The following is a 14,466-nucleotide window of genomic DNA, read 5'->3' as shown; positions in this document are numbered from 1 at the left end:
GAGCTCAATCTGAATAAACATATGAATAATGAGCATTTGCTGGTTGCATACCCACCAGCCACAAACCATTCCCTGCTTTGCTCTTCCTAAGAGTATTAAGATTTTCCTTCAGGTTAGCATCTCCTCCTCCTCCTTAGAGCCCATGTTTCCAGGAGCCCTCAGTCTAAGTTAAACAACGCACAGTCATGCATTGCTTAACTACAGGAATAAGTTTTGAGAAGTGTGTTGATCGGCAATTCCATCATTATGTGAGCATCATAGAGTGTACTTATACAAACATTATATACTTATATCATTACAAGATGGTATACCTAGGTATATAACAGGTATACCTGTTCCTAGGCTACAAGCCTGTATAAACCATGTTACTATACTGAATACTGCAGGCAAATGTAACACAATGGTATTTGTGTATCTAAACATAGAAAAGGTACAGTAACGATACAATATAAAAGATAAAAAAAAATGGTACACCTATATAGGGCATTCACCATAAATGGAGTTTGCAAGACTAGAAGTTACTCTGGGTGAGCCAGTGAGTGACTGGTGAGTGAATGTGAAGGCCTAGAACATTACTGTATACTACTGTAGACTTAATAAACACTGTACTCTTGGGTTACACTAAATTTATTTTTTAAAAGTTTTCTTCAACAATAAATTAACCTTAGCTTATTATAACTCTTTTACTTCATAAACTTTTAAATTTTTTAAAACTTTTTGACTCTTTTGTAATAACAGTTAGCTTTAAAACACAAACACACTGAACATCTGTACAAAAGTATTTTATTTGTATCCTTATTCTATACACTTTTTTCTGTTTAATTTTTTTTTTTTTTTTTTTTTTTTTTTTTTTTTTTTTTTTTTTTTTTTAGTTTTTAAACGTTTTGGCTAAAAACTAAGACAAACACATGTTGGCCTAGGTCTACCTACACAGGGTCAGGATCACCAACATCACTATCTTCCACCTCCACATCAGAGGTGGTGTCCCATCTGGTGTCCCACCAGAAAGTCTTCAGAGGCAATAACACGCATGGAGCAGTCGTCTCTTGTAACAATGCCTTCTTCTGGAATACCTCCTGAAGGACCTGCCTGAGGCTGTTTTATAGTTTTTTTATGGAAGTAGGAGTACACTGTAAAGTAACAATTAAAAAGTATAGTATAGTAATTATATAAACCAGTAACAGTTGTTTATCATTGTCAATATTATGCACTGCACATAATTGTATTATACTTTTGTATGACTAGCAGCATAAGTTTGTTTCCACCAGTATGACCACAAACACAAGTAATGCACTATAAGTAATGTGTCATGCTATGACATTACTATGGCTACAATGTCAGTAGCCAATAGGATTTTTTCAGCTTCATTATAATCATATAGGACCACTGTCACATATGACGTCCATTGACCAAAAAATCGTTATGCAGTGCATGACTGTGTGTATCCTCAAGCATCCTGTTCCCCATCCCTCAAGGGTACACTCACCAAGGGCTTTTGAAAAGGAATGTTTAACTGCTCTTCTGAGATGGCTACCAAGAGATGCTCTCTGTTGTACTTTGTGATGTGTCATGTGAAAAATGAAACTGCTAGTACATGCATTCTCAATGAAGGCAATAACACCTCCAAAGGGGACAAAAACTGGGGAGAGAAAAAATCTTACTCTTTTTACATATAAAGCACAAATACACATACAATACAATAATAGATATACAGTGTATCTGAGGTAGTAAAACTTTGAGGAGGGGTATTAAGATGTCTAAAAAGGCTCCTTAAAAGAACAATAATGAAAAAAAGATTGAAAAACACGATTGTAGAATATAGCAAATACCACAAAAGGCAGAAGAGAATAATGGAAACAATTATTGATGTTATCATCAAGCCTATGATGGAAATATGGAACACTTGTCTGACATATATATGACCCAGAACATTAAAGTGGTGCTACTTTAGTCCCAGTTTCTGCTAAGCCTCCATGAAAATAGGTCCCACATATCCCTACACCCAAAATGAGCCAAATAAGATCAGAATCTCATTTAGAACAAGCAAAGAGGTGGTGGGAAATGGATTTTGAAACCCTTGTCCTCTCATCCCCTGGAGAGTATAAAAGGGCCAAAATTGAAGACAGAGTTGGAAGTTAGAGAGTAGTTATTAGGGTGCTGACATGAGGGAGAATGGTGGAGGGTGTTCAAACTCAGAAGGACTTCAAGGAATTTACCTAAATAGTTTTATTATGTATCTGGAAACTTGTGGAGACACACAGACTGGTGACTGAAGTTGACATGAAATTGTGAGGTCAAATTTCTATCCTTCATTCATGAAAGTTAAAGGAAATGCAAAGTCAAAATTGAAGTGAACTGAGAGAGGTTCAGCTCCCCTCCATCATTCCTCTGCATTTAAACTTTATTACTTAGGATTATTTGGTTACAAGTGACAAAAATACAACTTGGACCAGCTTAAATGAAATGGTAATTTACTAGCTCACATAACCAAATCACAGAATGTAAGAGATGGATTGGACCTTGGGAATGACTGAACCCAGAGACATAAACACTGATGAAATTTTCCATCTATTACTAGAAGCTGGGGAAAAGGTGCAGGCAGACAAAAAAGAAAAAAGTAATCTGCAAGCAAGTTGGACAAAAATTGATTTTAGACTGGCATCAATATCAGAAGTCCAAATCAGTGGATAAAACATAGAAGTGTTGGGGTAGAAGATATTCAAAATCTTGTAATCAATTCACTTTGAAATGCATCTAGCAAAATGGTAGATGGATGTAAACATGGATGGAGAGATGCACATATGTATATTATGATAAAGCAAGTATAGTAAAATGTTAAAGGTAGAATCTTGGTGGTGGGCATATAGGTGTTCACCATAACATTCTTTCAACCTTTCTCTATATTTGACATTTTTGTAACAAAATTTTGGGGGGAAAAAATCAAGCAGGAGAACTGCATCATGGCTGTAGTAATTAGCCCTTTGTCAAGATTCCAGTCCTAAACTGAAGGTACAGGAAACATATCTTACACTCCAGGGAAAGGGAGGATTGACAAAAGCTATTCATTTGTACAGAATATGTAAGTATTTATTGAGTTCCCACCTGGCAGCAAGATCAAGGTGTTAAAGGGAAATCAGATATAGACCTGCAGAGTTATAGCACAAGGTAAGAAGTGACCATTCTTGTTTGGAAATGCAAGGGGAATGACAGGTGAAAATGACTGTCCCACTGACTAAATCAGCTTCTATTGGGTATCAGTGCACCACACACCATTTCACATGCCCTGATTTCTCACTTGGACAACCAACTGGGTGATGGCATCCTTAAGTGACTTAGGAAAATAACATAGGAATATATTTGTGGTGGGTGACAACTTTTGAATTTTCTGTGGTATCTGAAAGGTGTTTGTCTAAGTACAGATGACCAATAGGTCCAGAATTCAGGAAGAATCTTGAGTATTTGGAGATTAGGAGTCATCATTATAAAAACAGTATGAGAAACAGAGACCTTGGGTAAGAGCATGCAAAGAGAGAGTGTACAGTGAAAAGAAATTATCGCTTCTTTCATTTTTTTATCCACTCATCAAACTGTCACTGCGTGTCACTAGAACTACGAATAAAAAGTGACAATGTTTCCCAGGAGTTTATAACTTCTTGATGGTGAAATCCAATGATCTATTTTCAATCCCAAATGTGTTTAACATAATTCTATACAGCATATACTTGGTTGACTACTTCTTCACTGGAAAGCTCTCCTCTGGTGACATTCCAATTACTATTTTCCTCACTTCCCCCTTTCAGTCTCTTACTGAAACTTAGAATCTGACATTCGCAGGAATCCATCCTTGGTCTTTAAATCTTCATCTCTAACTCCAATTTCCACAGTTAGGCTTTATGTCAAATGGACTATATAAAGTTCAACAGTTAGTTTAAAACTAAAACTTGTACTGGTAGTACAACATGAGCAATACTGACCATCTTGGGGACAGATTGATCTAGTTTGTGAGGACCATAATTGCTTTAAACTCTCAGCGTATTTTCTCATGTCCTGAAAATGGTGACGAAAATATTTGATTTTCAAAGCGACTGTTGATGATTCATTTACCAATCTAAAGCACTAGTGCCCCGCACTCGTAATCCATAACTTGAGATGAACACACCAAATTATAAATATCTTATTCACCTAATCCGTGGAAAGTTTGTAACACCAAAATATTAACTTCTGTTCTTGATCCCTCAGCCTCCATAGTTATTCATGTTGCATGATCTGATTCGCTCTTTTAGAATTTCTCATATCGTCAGGTACTAGCTCAAAGTAACAGGAGCAACTTCTTTCTATATCCCACATTGAGGAAAACACATCTTGCAAGCCGTCTTAAAAAAACAGGTCAACTTAGTTTAGGGGGATGAAACTTAAAAGCTTCGTCACAAAAAACACAGTTCAACACCACCTCGCCTGTCTGCAGGCAGCTCAGAGGAGAAGTGAGGCCAAGACATATTTCACGCAGCACAGACGAAACCCCAGCTTTTATCTTTCCCGCTGGTCCTTAACGGACCAACCGTACTGATTTTCCGTCATGTTCCGCGCCACTTCCGTTCGCGCACTTTAATTACGTCAGACATCCTCTCTCGCGGTATCATCCGGTTGCTGAGGCCCTGTAATAAAGGTCTCGCGAAATTTGTTCTAGCGGTCCAAGCTTGCTTCTTAGCTTACTCCACCCACCCCCAACCTGTCCCTCCTTTTCTTTCCAAGTCACAAAATTCTCCCCTCCCCTACCCCGGAGTTTACGGCCCTCCTCCTGTTTCCGATTTAAGCCCGGAACCGGAAGTGTAGTGGGCGGGGCCCGTCGACGGAAAACGCAGCGGAGCCAGAGCCGGACACGGCTGTGGCCGCTGCCTCTACCCCCGCCACGGGTCGCCGGGTAGTAGGACTGCGCGGCTCCAGGCTGAGGGTCGGTCCGGAGGCGGGTGGGCGCGGGTGTCACCCAGATTGTCCGGGCGGCACCGTTCCCGGCCCCACCGGGCGCCGCGAGGGATCATGTCTACAGCCTCTGCCGCCTCCTCCTCCTCCTCGTCTTCGGCCGGTGAGATGATCGAAGCCCCTTCTCAGGTCCTCAACTTTGAAGAGATCGACTACAAGGAGATCGAGGTGGAAGAGGTGAGCGAGGCCCGGCATGGAGACGCCGGTCCCGGCCCGCCCCGCCCCCGCCTCTGCCTGGTCCCGGCTCTGAAGGTGCCTCCCCGGCCCCTCTAATTCGCGGGACCCTGCGGGGTCCACCCGGGAGACCCCACAGCCCTCAGTAACGTGGGAGTGGGGGGTTACTCTCTGAGCTCAACTGCTCGGGAGTAGCTGCCTTTTTTCCTCTCTTGTGTACTCTTGATTTTGGATTTAATATTCCGGTAATAAACAGGAGAATGAACTGGTGAGATAGTGTGGTCCACCAGTTCTCGTATCTGTAAGTAGTAGTTTCAGCGAAGATCGTAGCCGTTCTGGAGTTTCAGTCCGCTGGACGTGATGTTCTTAATGGCCAAAGATTGTATTATGTTCGACTTCTACTTCAGTACCTGGCATGTAGGGGATGCTCAATAAATGCTTGTTAAATTAGTAGATCATCAAGTCTAATAAAGTTTTTCCCTTAGCACCGAATGGTTCTCAATTTCTCCGATACCGCACAACAAAGGTACTCGTAATGTTTAAATGCTCGGCTTTCAGTTGAGCTAATGTAGGTGAATTTCACCATAAGTAACATATACTGGTCTACGATCAAAAGATGTTTCAAGTAGCATATTCTGAAGAGATAACGAATGACTTCGGTGACAATCAGAATATAACATTAGACTAGAAATCGCTATCAGAAAACCTATATCCTTTCTTTATTCTGCAGTAATTTATTTTAGAACAAGATATTTCAAAGTGACTTTAAAGCGTCGTTTTTCAAATTAACAGGTAAATTGGGTTCTAATGACTATAAAATTTAGAAAAGTAAAAACTGCATATATATTTTTTAAAGACACTTTAGAACTTGTTAAAAACTTTGGTTGAAAATACTATCTCTTACCATTTATTTGCCATTTTTTAAATTTATTAAGCACTTTGCGTTATATATCCCATGAAAAACCTAGTGAAATATTACAGATTGTCAACGAGTTATGTCTACTTTAAAATACTAAAATTATTTTTAAGTGTCAGCAAGTTCAAAGTAGTGAGATAACGTTCAACAAATAAATTTTTTTTCCTGTGCATGTTTTGGAAGAGTAATGGATTACTGAATTATATATTTTTTATCACATAAAGTAACTTCAGAGATCATTGAGAATATCCTCATTTTACAAGATAATATGGTGGGAAGAGCAAGGTCTTTGGAGTTAGAGGAAAGTTCAGTGTATCAGATATTCCATTTATTAGCTGTGTGATTTGGGACAAGTTTCCTAACCCCTTTGAAGTTTAGTTTACTCTAAGAAAAGACTAATAAATTCTGTTTCATTTTATCTGCATATCAGATCTTAGTAGACATTATATGCAAAACACCTACCACAGGGCCTGACACATATTAGGAAACCTAGTTCCAGAGAGGAAATGTGACCTGCTTTAAGGTCACATGGCTAAAAGAAGACCTGTATTTTGAAAAGAGGGGGAAATTTTAGTTTATTTTTTTTACATTGAGGCTATGATAAATTCCTTTTCCAGAAGTGGATAGTTGATCCAGCTTTCATGGCCAATATTCTTTTTTAAGAATAAAAATTCAGTGAGTCAGTATACAAGAATTGCAGTTTTTAAATAAGCGTTTACGTCTGCTCTGTGGTGAATTGCTATGCTTGTAGACTACAAATTGTTATATAATAATAACTTGTGCTTTATGGTCTACTAAATGCTTTCACAAACTTACTTCATTTGGTTCTTAAAACCTTAGTTTTTGAATGCTACTTTCTAAAGCTTTTTACATTCTTGATTCAGGGAAAAACAAATTACTAAGGAGGTAGTTATCACTTTGATGTTCTTCCCCTGAAGCTTTTTCTCTTCTGGTTAGGTTTCTGTGTTTCCAAGACCCTTCTCTCAGTTTAGATAATGTTTCAATCTTTGTGTGTATGTGGGTGTGTGTGTGTTTAGGACATTTCTGGTAGTAGGTTTTTGTTTTTAGATGAAAATTTGTTTCTAATATTAGGCAGTCATTTGGGTTTTTTGTTTGTTTTGTTCCCTTTCATGTTTAATACTTAGTTCATTTTTGCATTAAAGATTGAATTTGGACCTTCCTGATATTGAAAGCATTACATAATTTCCATCATCTTCTTCATTTGCGTGCATTAAACCAGTGTTACACAATCCAGGGTGAACCATGAATACTTATTAGCTATTTGTCAACTTAGATTACACTTCCAGTTCAATTGTAAGGTAACAGAGAAAGATGACCAGAAACAAAAACTATTTTATGTTGCTTCCAATATTTTATATTGTATGAGAATATTACCTTCTAAATTAAGAAAATCATGTATTTCTCAATATAATTGAATTGTATTATATCAATATAATTAGAAACTGTAAAAAAAAATAATAATTCAACCACAGGCCAAATATGCAGCCATTTAGTAGATACATATTTCTAAGACATTAGCTGATCTTGCATTTCTGATATTGTAACTCAGTAGTATTAGTTTGGCACATCTTAGATTCAATTCAATTCAATCAAATTAGGTAAGGTCTCAGCCTCAGAAATCTGCCTAGGTACTTTTTAAAAGTCATTTAGGGTTTACCATCTAGATCTGGCTGTAGAGAATGTTGGAATAAAAGGGGATGGGTTGCAAGAAGTGTTACACAGGGTGGTATAGTGGAAAGTGTTCTGGACTGAAAAAGAAAATTTAGATGCTGTACTGATTCTGCCATAATATATTTTTGTAACTTTGAGGAAGTCATCACATTTTTCTGGGCCTGTGGTTACTCATGTAAACTGATTGAACAAGATCATTTAAGGTCTTTTCCAGTTCTAAAATGAAAACAAATTCATTTTTTCCAGTATTTAACTGTTTTCTACAGTAAGCTTAGAAGTTCTTTAAAGACAGTGATCATGGTCTCCTATAGAATTTAGTTGGTGACCAACTAATCCTGGGTCGACAGGGCAAATGATATCCCATTTTACAGATACTGACAAGCAGTCATAGAGTTTGACTTGCCAGAATCCGCATGCCTAAGTAAATGGTAAAGCTGGGAATTGAATATGAGATTTCTCACTTGTGAGTCAGTCGCCCTTTCCACTGGATTTACAGTGTCACTCAGTACTTTCTGAAGTACTCTATAACCAAACCTAATATGGGAAAGGGGAAACAAAATACTGATTTCCTTTTTAGTGTAGTTGGTCCTGAGCATTTAATGAACATTCTCATCTGTGCGTAATACTCTGAGGTACTATGAAAGATGAATAGGGCTTGGTGCGGTGGCTCACACCTGTAATCCCCAGCACTTTGGAGGGCCATTGCGGGCAGATCACTTGAAGCCAGGCGTTCAAGACCACCCTGGCCAACACGGAGAAACCCCATCACTACTAAAAGTACAAAAATTAGCTGGGTGTGGTAGCACAGGCCTGTAATCCCAGCTACTTGAGTGGCTGAGGCATGAGAATCGTTTGAACCCAGGAGGCAAAGGTTGCAGTGAGCTGAGGTCACGCCACCACACCCTAGCCTGGACAACAGAGGGAGATTGTGTCTCAAAAAAAAAAAAAAAAAGATGATAGAAGAATCCTAGGATTCGCTCCTTAAAATGTCTGACTTAGTATGATATGAGACAGGAGTAAACACAAAACAGTTAACTATAGACCACAAATTTAAAACTGTGAATATAGTGTAAATTAAACACTTAAGCCATAATTTGAAAATAGAGTTAATCACAGAAGGTTCCATTGAGTAGGGACAAGTTTAAAACTAGGTTTTGAATAAAGTGACCATCTTGGGTTGGGAAAGTCACTAAGATGAATTTTCTTTGCAGTTATTCCTCTGCCTAAAGTGCTGTTCCCCCAGAACTTAAGATGACTGACTCCTCACCAGTCAAGTCCCACCTCAAATGTTATTAATACTTCCTTAGAGAAGCATTCCCTGAGCAACCTAGATCTTTGTCATTTCTATTATCTTTCATGGTACTTACCAGTAACTGAAATTGTGTCTCTCCTTCAGCAAAATGTAAGGTGCCTTATTCACTTTTGTAACCCCAATGCCTAGAACCTAGAAGGTTCTCTATACATATTTGTTCAATGAGTACATGAAAGTATCACAGCATAATCATAAGAATTAAATGCCCATCTTGTTCTCTTCTATTACATGTGAGAAGACAGAAGCTAAGTTATGCAATTTGGCTAAGGCAACACTTACATTAGAAATGAGATCTGAGTCTTGTTTTAATGTCGACTCTATTACAGTTAGCAGATACTTTTGTTTAGCAGGGATAAAAAATGCTGTAAAGGGCCAGATGCTGTGATAAGCCACGTATGGTAGGTCTTTACTACAGAGTGCTAAAAAGACACTATCTACAATGGTTGCTTTTGAAACGGGAGACCCACAATGCTGACCTCAACTATAGTGTAGGAACAAAGCTACAGTATTGGACACATAAAATTACTGCAGTATTTGTATATATTCTTCAGCTTTGTTAAGGAGACACACAAAGGTTTTGTTTTAAAAGCTAAAATATGCTACAAAGAGGAGATACAGATAGAACTTAAACAGTTATATATACTTTGTAAGTTTAAGTTACAAATATATGGGGAATTGGTATTAGAGAAAAAGCTAATTTATAGTGGTCTAAACAAACTGAGTACATAGATTTGTTAGTCACTATTTAATTATGGATACCTAAAATAATCAATACATTCTTTCATGTGAAAGTGACCACTGATTTCAGTAGAAATCTGGAATTACTATAGTTAAGAGGTAGCTACAGAGATAATTTTTGCATTGTACACGTGTAGCTTAAAAGATAGCATGAGCATATTATTTGAAATAAAAGCCTAGAAAACGGGTGAGATGTATTGTGGCAGGTATTAAAAGACTGCCTGAAAAATTCAGAAGAAAGTTTGAATAATCAAAGCTTTACTTTTATGTTGTCAAATCCATCTTGTCAGCAGATGGCAGTTCCACTCTGCCAGTTTATTAATAGATATTGAAGTTCTAACATAGTTGGAGGCTCCAAGTCCTAACTAATAAATGTATGATCTATGCTTGTTCTGTCATGTTCCGCATTTCTAGCCAGAACAATGCCAGCATCACCAGGGGTCCATTCAGATAGTTCATAGAACAGGGCCAAATGAAACTGACAGCTATAGTCACTGAACTAAAAATAACATGAATTCGGAACAATTAAAAGAATTATTTAATAATAAATTAAGAGCACAAAGGCATACATCCTTTTCCATTTAGATTAGGTGTGTGTTTGGCTGTTTAACATGACTTCTCTGAAGGAATGGAGTCATCTTACATCATGAGGAAATTAATTTTTAAAGGAATTTCTTTAAAAATAACATACATACACACAAAACCTGATTTTTGTTTTTGTGCCTTTCAATAGTAGTTGCATGGAAATATTCTATATACCATCTCATATTCTTCTGTATTTTTTATTAAGAAATTAAATTTAAATCTACTTAATTGTATGAGACTAAAGTTGTAGACCCAAAACAGAGAGGATTCAACCATAGGGGGAGAAATGCTTATCATAAAGTAATCAAAAACATTTTGATTTAGAAAACATTCATAAATTTAGAAGGAAATATTTCCAAATTGACCTCCCTTTTAAAACCAAAGTCCTTTTTGCATTCCTGTTTTTTACAAATGAAGGATTATGAAGAATATCTGAAATATTTATTTGTAGGTCACCATTTTAGTTGGATGTGTGTGATAGAGGAAATACGTGTAACTTGATATGTTCTCTTTTTTACTTTTTTGATGAAAATTCATCTTTGGGGAAAAAACAGTCATTTAAAATAATGTTGGGCAAGGTACGGTGGCTCACACCTGTAATCCCAACACTTTGGGAGGCCAAGGTGGGAGATTGTATGAGGCCAGGAGTTTGAGACGAGTCTGGGCAACATAGTGAGACCGTGTCTCTCTAAAAAATTTTAAAAAACAACCTAATTGTTACAGTGTGTCAAATAAACTGTATTATTCAGAAAAGAATACGGTTCAGAAAGCACGTTTGATTTGTGAACTTGGACTAGAAATTTGGTAGTAAATAAAAAGTGGCCTTCTTTCAGTGGTTTACAACTTGAATATTAAGTTTTTTCATTGTTTACCTCAGTTGCCAGTATGTCTCGAGTGGCCATCTATGCCACTTTTTTCTATTGATCTACCATATGTCAAGAAAAACATCAAATTTGCTTTCTGTAGTTTGTAACATTGGCTCATTCCTTATCTAATAATGTACATAATCTCCTTATGTGTTTTTAGGCTTGGCCTTTGTAGTCCAGACATATTATTATTCTACATCTGATCTTCTCCAAGATTTTATGTTCTTGATTAATACAATAAGGAAATTTGTTACCAAGATATTTGCATTTGAAACATTTTCTTAGAAATATATGATTTTTTTTTTTAAATCTATACACATGTAAGATTTTCCCCAGTCAGTGGAGTGCTGTTTTACATAGCCTGAGAGAGTTGGAGTGCAGACAATAATGAACTTTCTTAACCAGCATTTCCTGTTGGAGCAGTGGTGTCCACAATTTTTTGTTTGTCTGTCTCCCACTGGTAAAACAAAACACTTTCTATTTTGTATACTCAGTTTTCAGTGTGTATGTATGAAATAGATATTTTTAAACAATGGGAGATGAAAGGTTTCATACTATCATTTGATCATGACTCAAGTTGCAATAAGTACTTTCTAAATAAAACTTTGCTAAAATGTGAGAATTGACTTAATTAAAATGAGATAATATCTGTAAATCTACTTAACTAAGGTCAAGTAAACTACAATATACACAAGTGAGGGACTGATAATGGAGTCAATATTTGACATATTGAACTTAATAAGCCTGTAGGACCCCTGAGTCTCAAAGGCAGTTTTAAATATATCTTGAGCTTGGGCAAAAGACCTGGATGGGAGAGATTTGAGAGTATGAAGCCATGAGATTAGAGAACAGATTCAGAAACAAAAGGGCCAAGGACAGAACCCTGGAAAGTAGCAGCATCTAAGGTTTGGACAGAGGAAGGAAGAATCAGTGAAAGAGGCTAAAATAGAACTCTTAAGCAGAGACAGGCAGAGAAGGGATTGTTGACAGCCATCTTTGGAGACTGCCATAAACCCTTTATACACAAGCCTTCTGTTAACCCAACTTCACTCTTTTTTCTTAAAGGAGATTAGGGCTTTTTAAAATCCCCTTCTAAACAGCTAAAATCCAATTTGAATATAATCTTTTGAAAAGTTGATTGTTAGTTATCATACTTGCTGCCTTTGAGTAGCATTTTTCTCTGTACTGGGCACTGGACCAAATCCTGGCAGGCCTCTGTTTTGTTGGCACCATGAAACATACCTGAAAGCTGACTCTGATTTACTAATTCCATGATCCTTGAATAGGTAACTTCAGTTCTTGGAGCCTTGGTTTTCTTCTCTCTAAGGTAGGAATAAAAAATCCTATATATTCATGGGTTTATGGTGACACTCAAACTCCATCATATTTGTAAGAAAGAGCTTTACAAGTTGTAATATATTGTTAAATATAAGGTTGCATTATCGTTATACAGATAATAAAATTGCATTTCTTTAAAATGTTATTTCTTGAAGAAAGGAATGAGAAGTATATTGGAATGCCCTGGGAAGCTTTTTTTATGCTGCATAGCACCTTCTGCCATCTCTAATTCCCATTCAGACTTTTCCCTTAGAGAGCTAGTATCAGAATGGGGGGAGGGAGAGCAAAATATACCAGGAAACAACTTTATCCATTGTATATATCATCTGATTATTCTGTCTTCTACTCTTATGGATATAGGCTTATACTCTTTCTTGTTTAAAGCACAAAACTCCTGTCTCTGGCCAGGTACAGTGGTTCATGCCTGTAATCCCAGCACTTTGGAAAGCCAACCCAGGCAGATCGCTTGAGCTCAGGAGTTCAAGACCAGCCTGGACAACATGGCAAAACCCCGACTCTACTAAAAATACAAAAATTAGCCAGGTGTGGTGGCACAAGCCTGTAATCCCAGCTACTTTTGGGTGGCTGAGGCAGGAGAATCACTTCAGCCAGAGAGGCAGAGGCTGCAGTGAGCTGAGATCGCGCCACTGCATTCCAGCGTGGGTGACAGAGTGAGACCCTATCTCAAAAAAACAAAACAACAAAACAAACTCCTGTCCTCCTGCCGGTATTTCTTACTTGTTTTTAAAAGTTCAGAAATGTAACTATTTTTCTATAACTACTATTTAATTGCGAGTCATTCCTCTTTTCAACTCAGTAGAGAAAAGCGTTTAATCTTGCCACAACAAGGATAATTTCCATGTAATACTTACCTCTTTTAAGTATCTTTGTACTCAGAAATTTCAAGATGAATTCAGTTATTTCAAAATTCAGTCTTCCCTCATGAGGATTTTCCTTTTCCCTTTCTCCTGCTCAAGATGACATATGGGTGCTGTAGAAAGCTTCCACAAATAGTATAAACAGCAAGGGAGAGCTCTCTGGTCTGTGTGATGGCTTCCACTGAAATATCTTGCCTTATTATGTGTTGTTAATGGATTAGCCTTGAATGCAGTGGTTTTCAAACATTGAAACTACCTGGAGGGCTTGATAAAACATGGATTGCTTGGCCTTACCATCAGACTCAATAATTCTGGGTTGCACCCTGAGAATTTATATTTCTAATAAATATCCAGGTGATGTTGATACTGCTGAACTGGAGACCACACTTTTAGAGCCACTGGCATATGCTTTCACTGCCCTCATATCTGCTTTCCTCCTGGAACATCTTTTTCTTTTGGCTTCTCTGATGCTCTCCTAGTTTGCCTGCTACCATACTGACTGTTCCTTCCTGTTCCTTGCCCATTCCTTCTCCTCTCTTGTGATCTAAATGTTGAACTGCTTCAAAGCTCAGTTCCTGGACTCCAGTATCTCCATATTATTTTTGATTACTTCTTCCAACTGATTGACCAGAAAAACTGACTACATGCTAATGACTCCCAAGTTTGTATCTCTTTGTCTGACTTCTCCATAGATCCTCTTACTCAGTTTCTACCTTCTTACTTGATATCTCCTCTTGGATATCCAGTAGGCATCTTAAACTTCATATGACTAAAACGAAACTGAGTTATTAAAAAAAAAAAATGTGCATCATTCTTATCCCTCAGTAAACTGTTGTCCAGTCTATGTGTTTTCCTTGATTCATCTCTTTTCCTCTACACCTGTCCTGCCTGGATGCAGAGCATCGGCAAACCCTATTGACTCTACCTCTAAAACATGTCCCAGGTCTGCCCAGTTTCTGCGCTACCATTGACCTTGCCCTGGCAGCT

At 37.5% G+C, this 14,466-nt stretch overlaps 1 protein-coding gene across 4 annotated transcripts in view; it reads left to right on the top strand.

The window, feature by feature from the left end:
* The first annotated feature begins 4,834 nt into the window (after positions 1-4,834).
* The window catches only part of MAP3K7 (mitogen-activated protein kinase kinase kinase 7), a 74,526-nt gene continuing 64,894 nt past the window's right edge, over positions 4,835-14,466 (top strand). For all 4 annotated transcript variants that reach the window (XR_004248347.2, XR_004248346.2, XM_032155434.2 and 1 more), the window contains exon 1: positions 4,835-5,157. Coding sequence is in view for 2 of the 4 variants with exons in the window: in XM_032155434.2 (XP_032011325.1) it covers positions 5,038-5,157 (120 nt within the window). In the remaining 2 variants the exon portion in view is untranslated. The remainder of the gene's footprint in view (positions 5,158-14,466) is intronic.

This window comes from Hylobates moloch, unplaced genomic scaffold, assembly GCF_009828535.3.
Source record: "Hylobates moloch isolate HMO894 unplaced genomic scaffold, HMol_V3 SCAFFOLD_2, whole genome shotgun sequence".
NCBI classification, from domain to species: Eukaryota; Metazoa; Chordata; class Mammalia; order Primates; family Hylobatidae; genus Hylobates; species Hylobates moloch.
The sequence above is the reverse complement of the archived record's forward strand: the minus strand, read 5'-3'. Positions and strand labels throughout refer to the sequence as shown.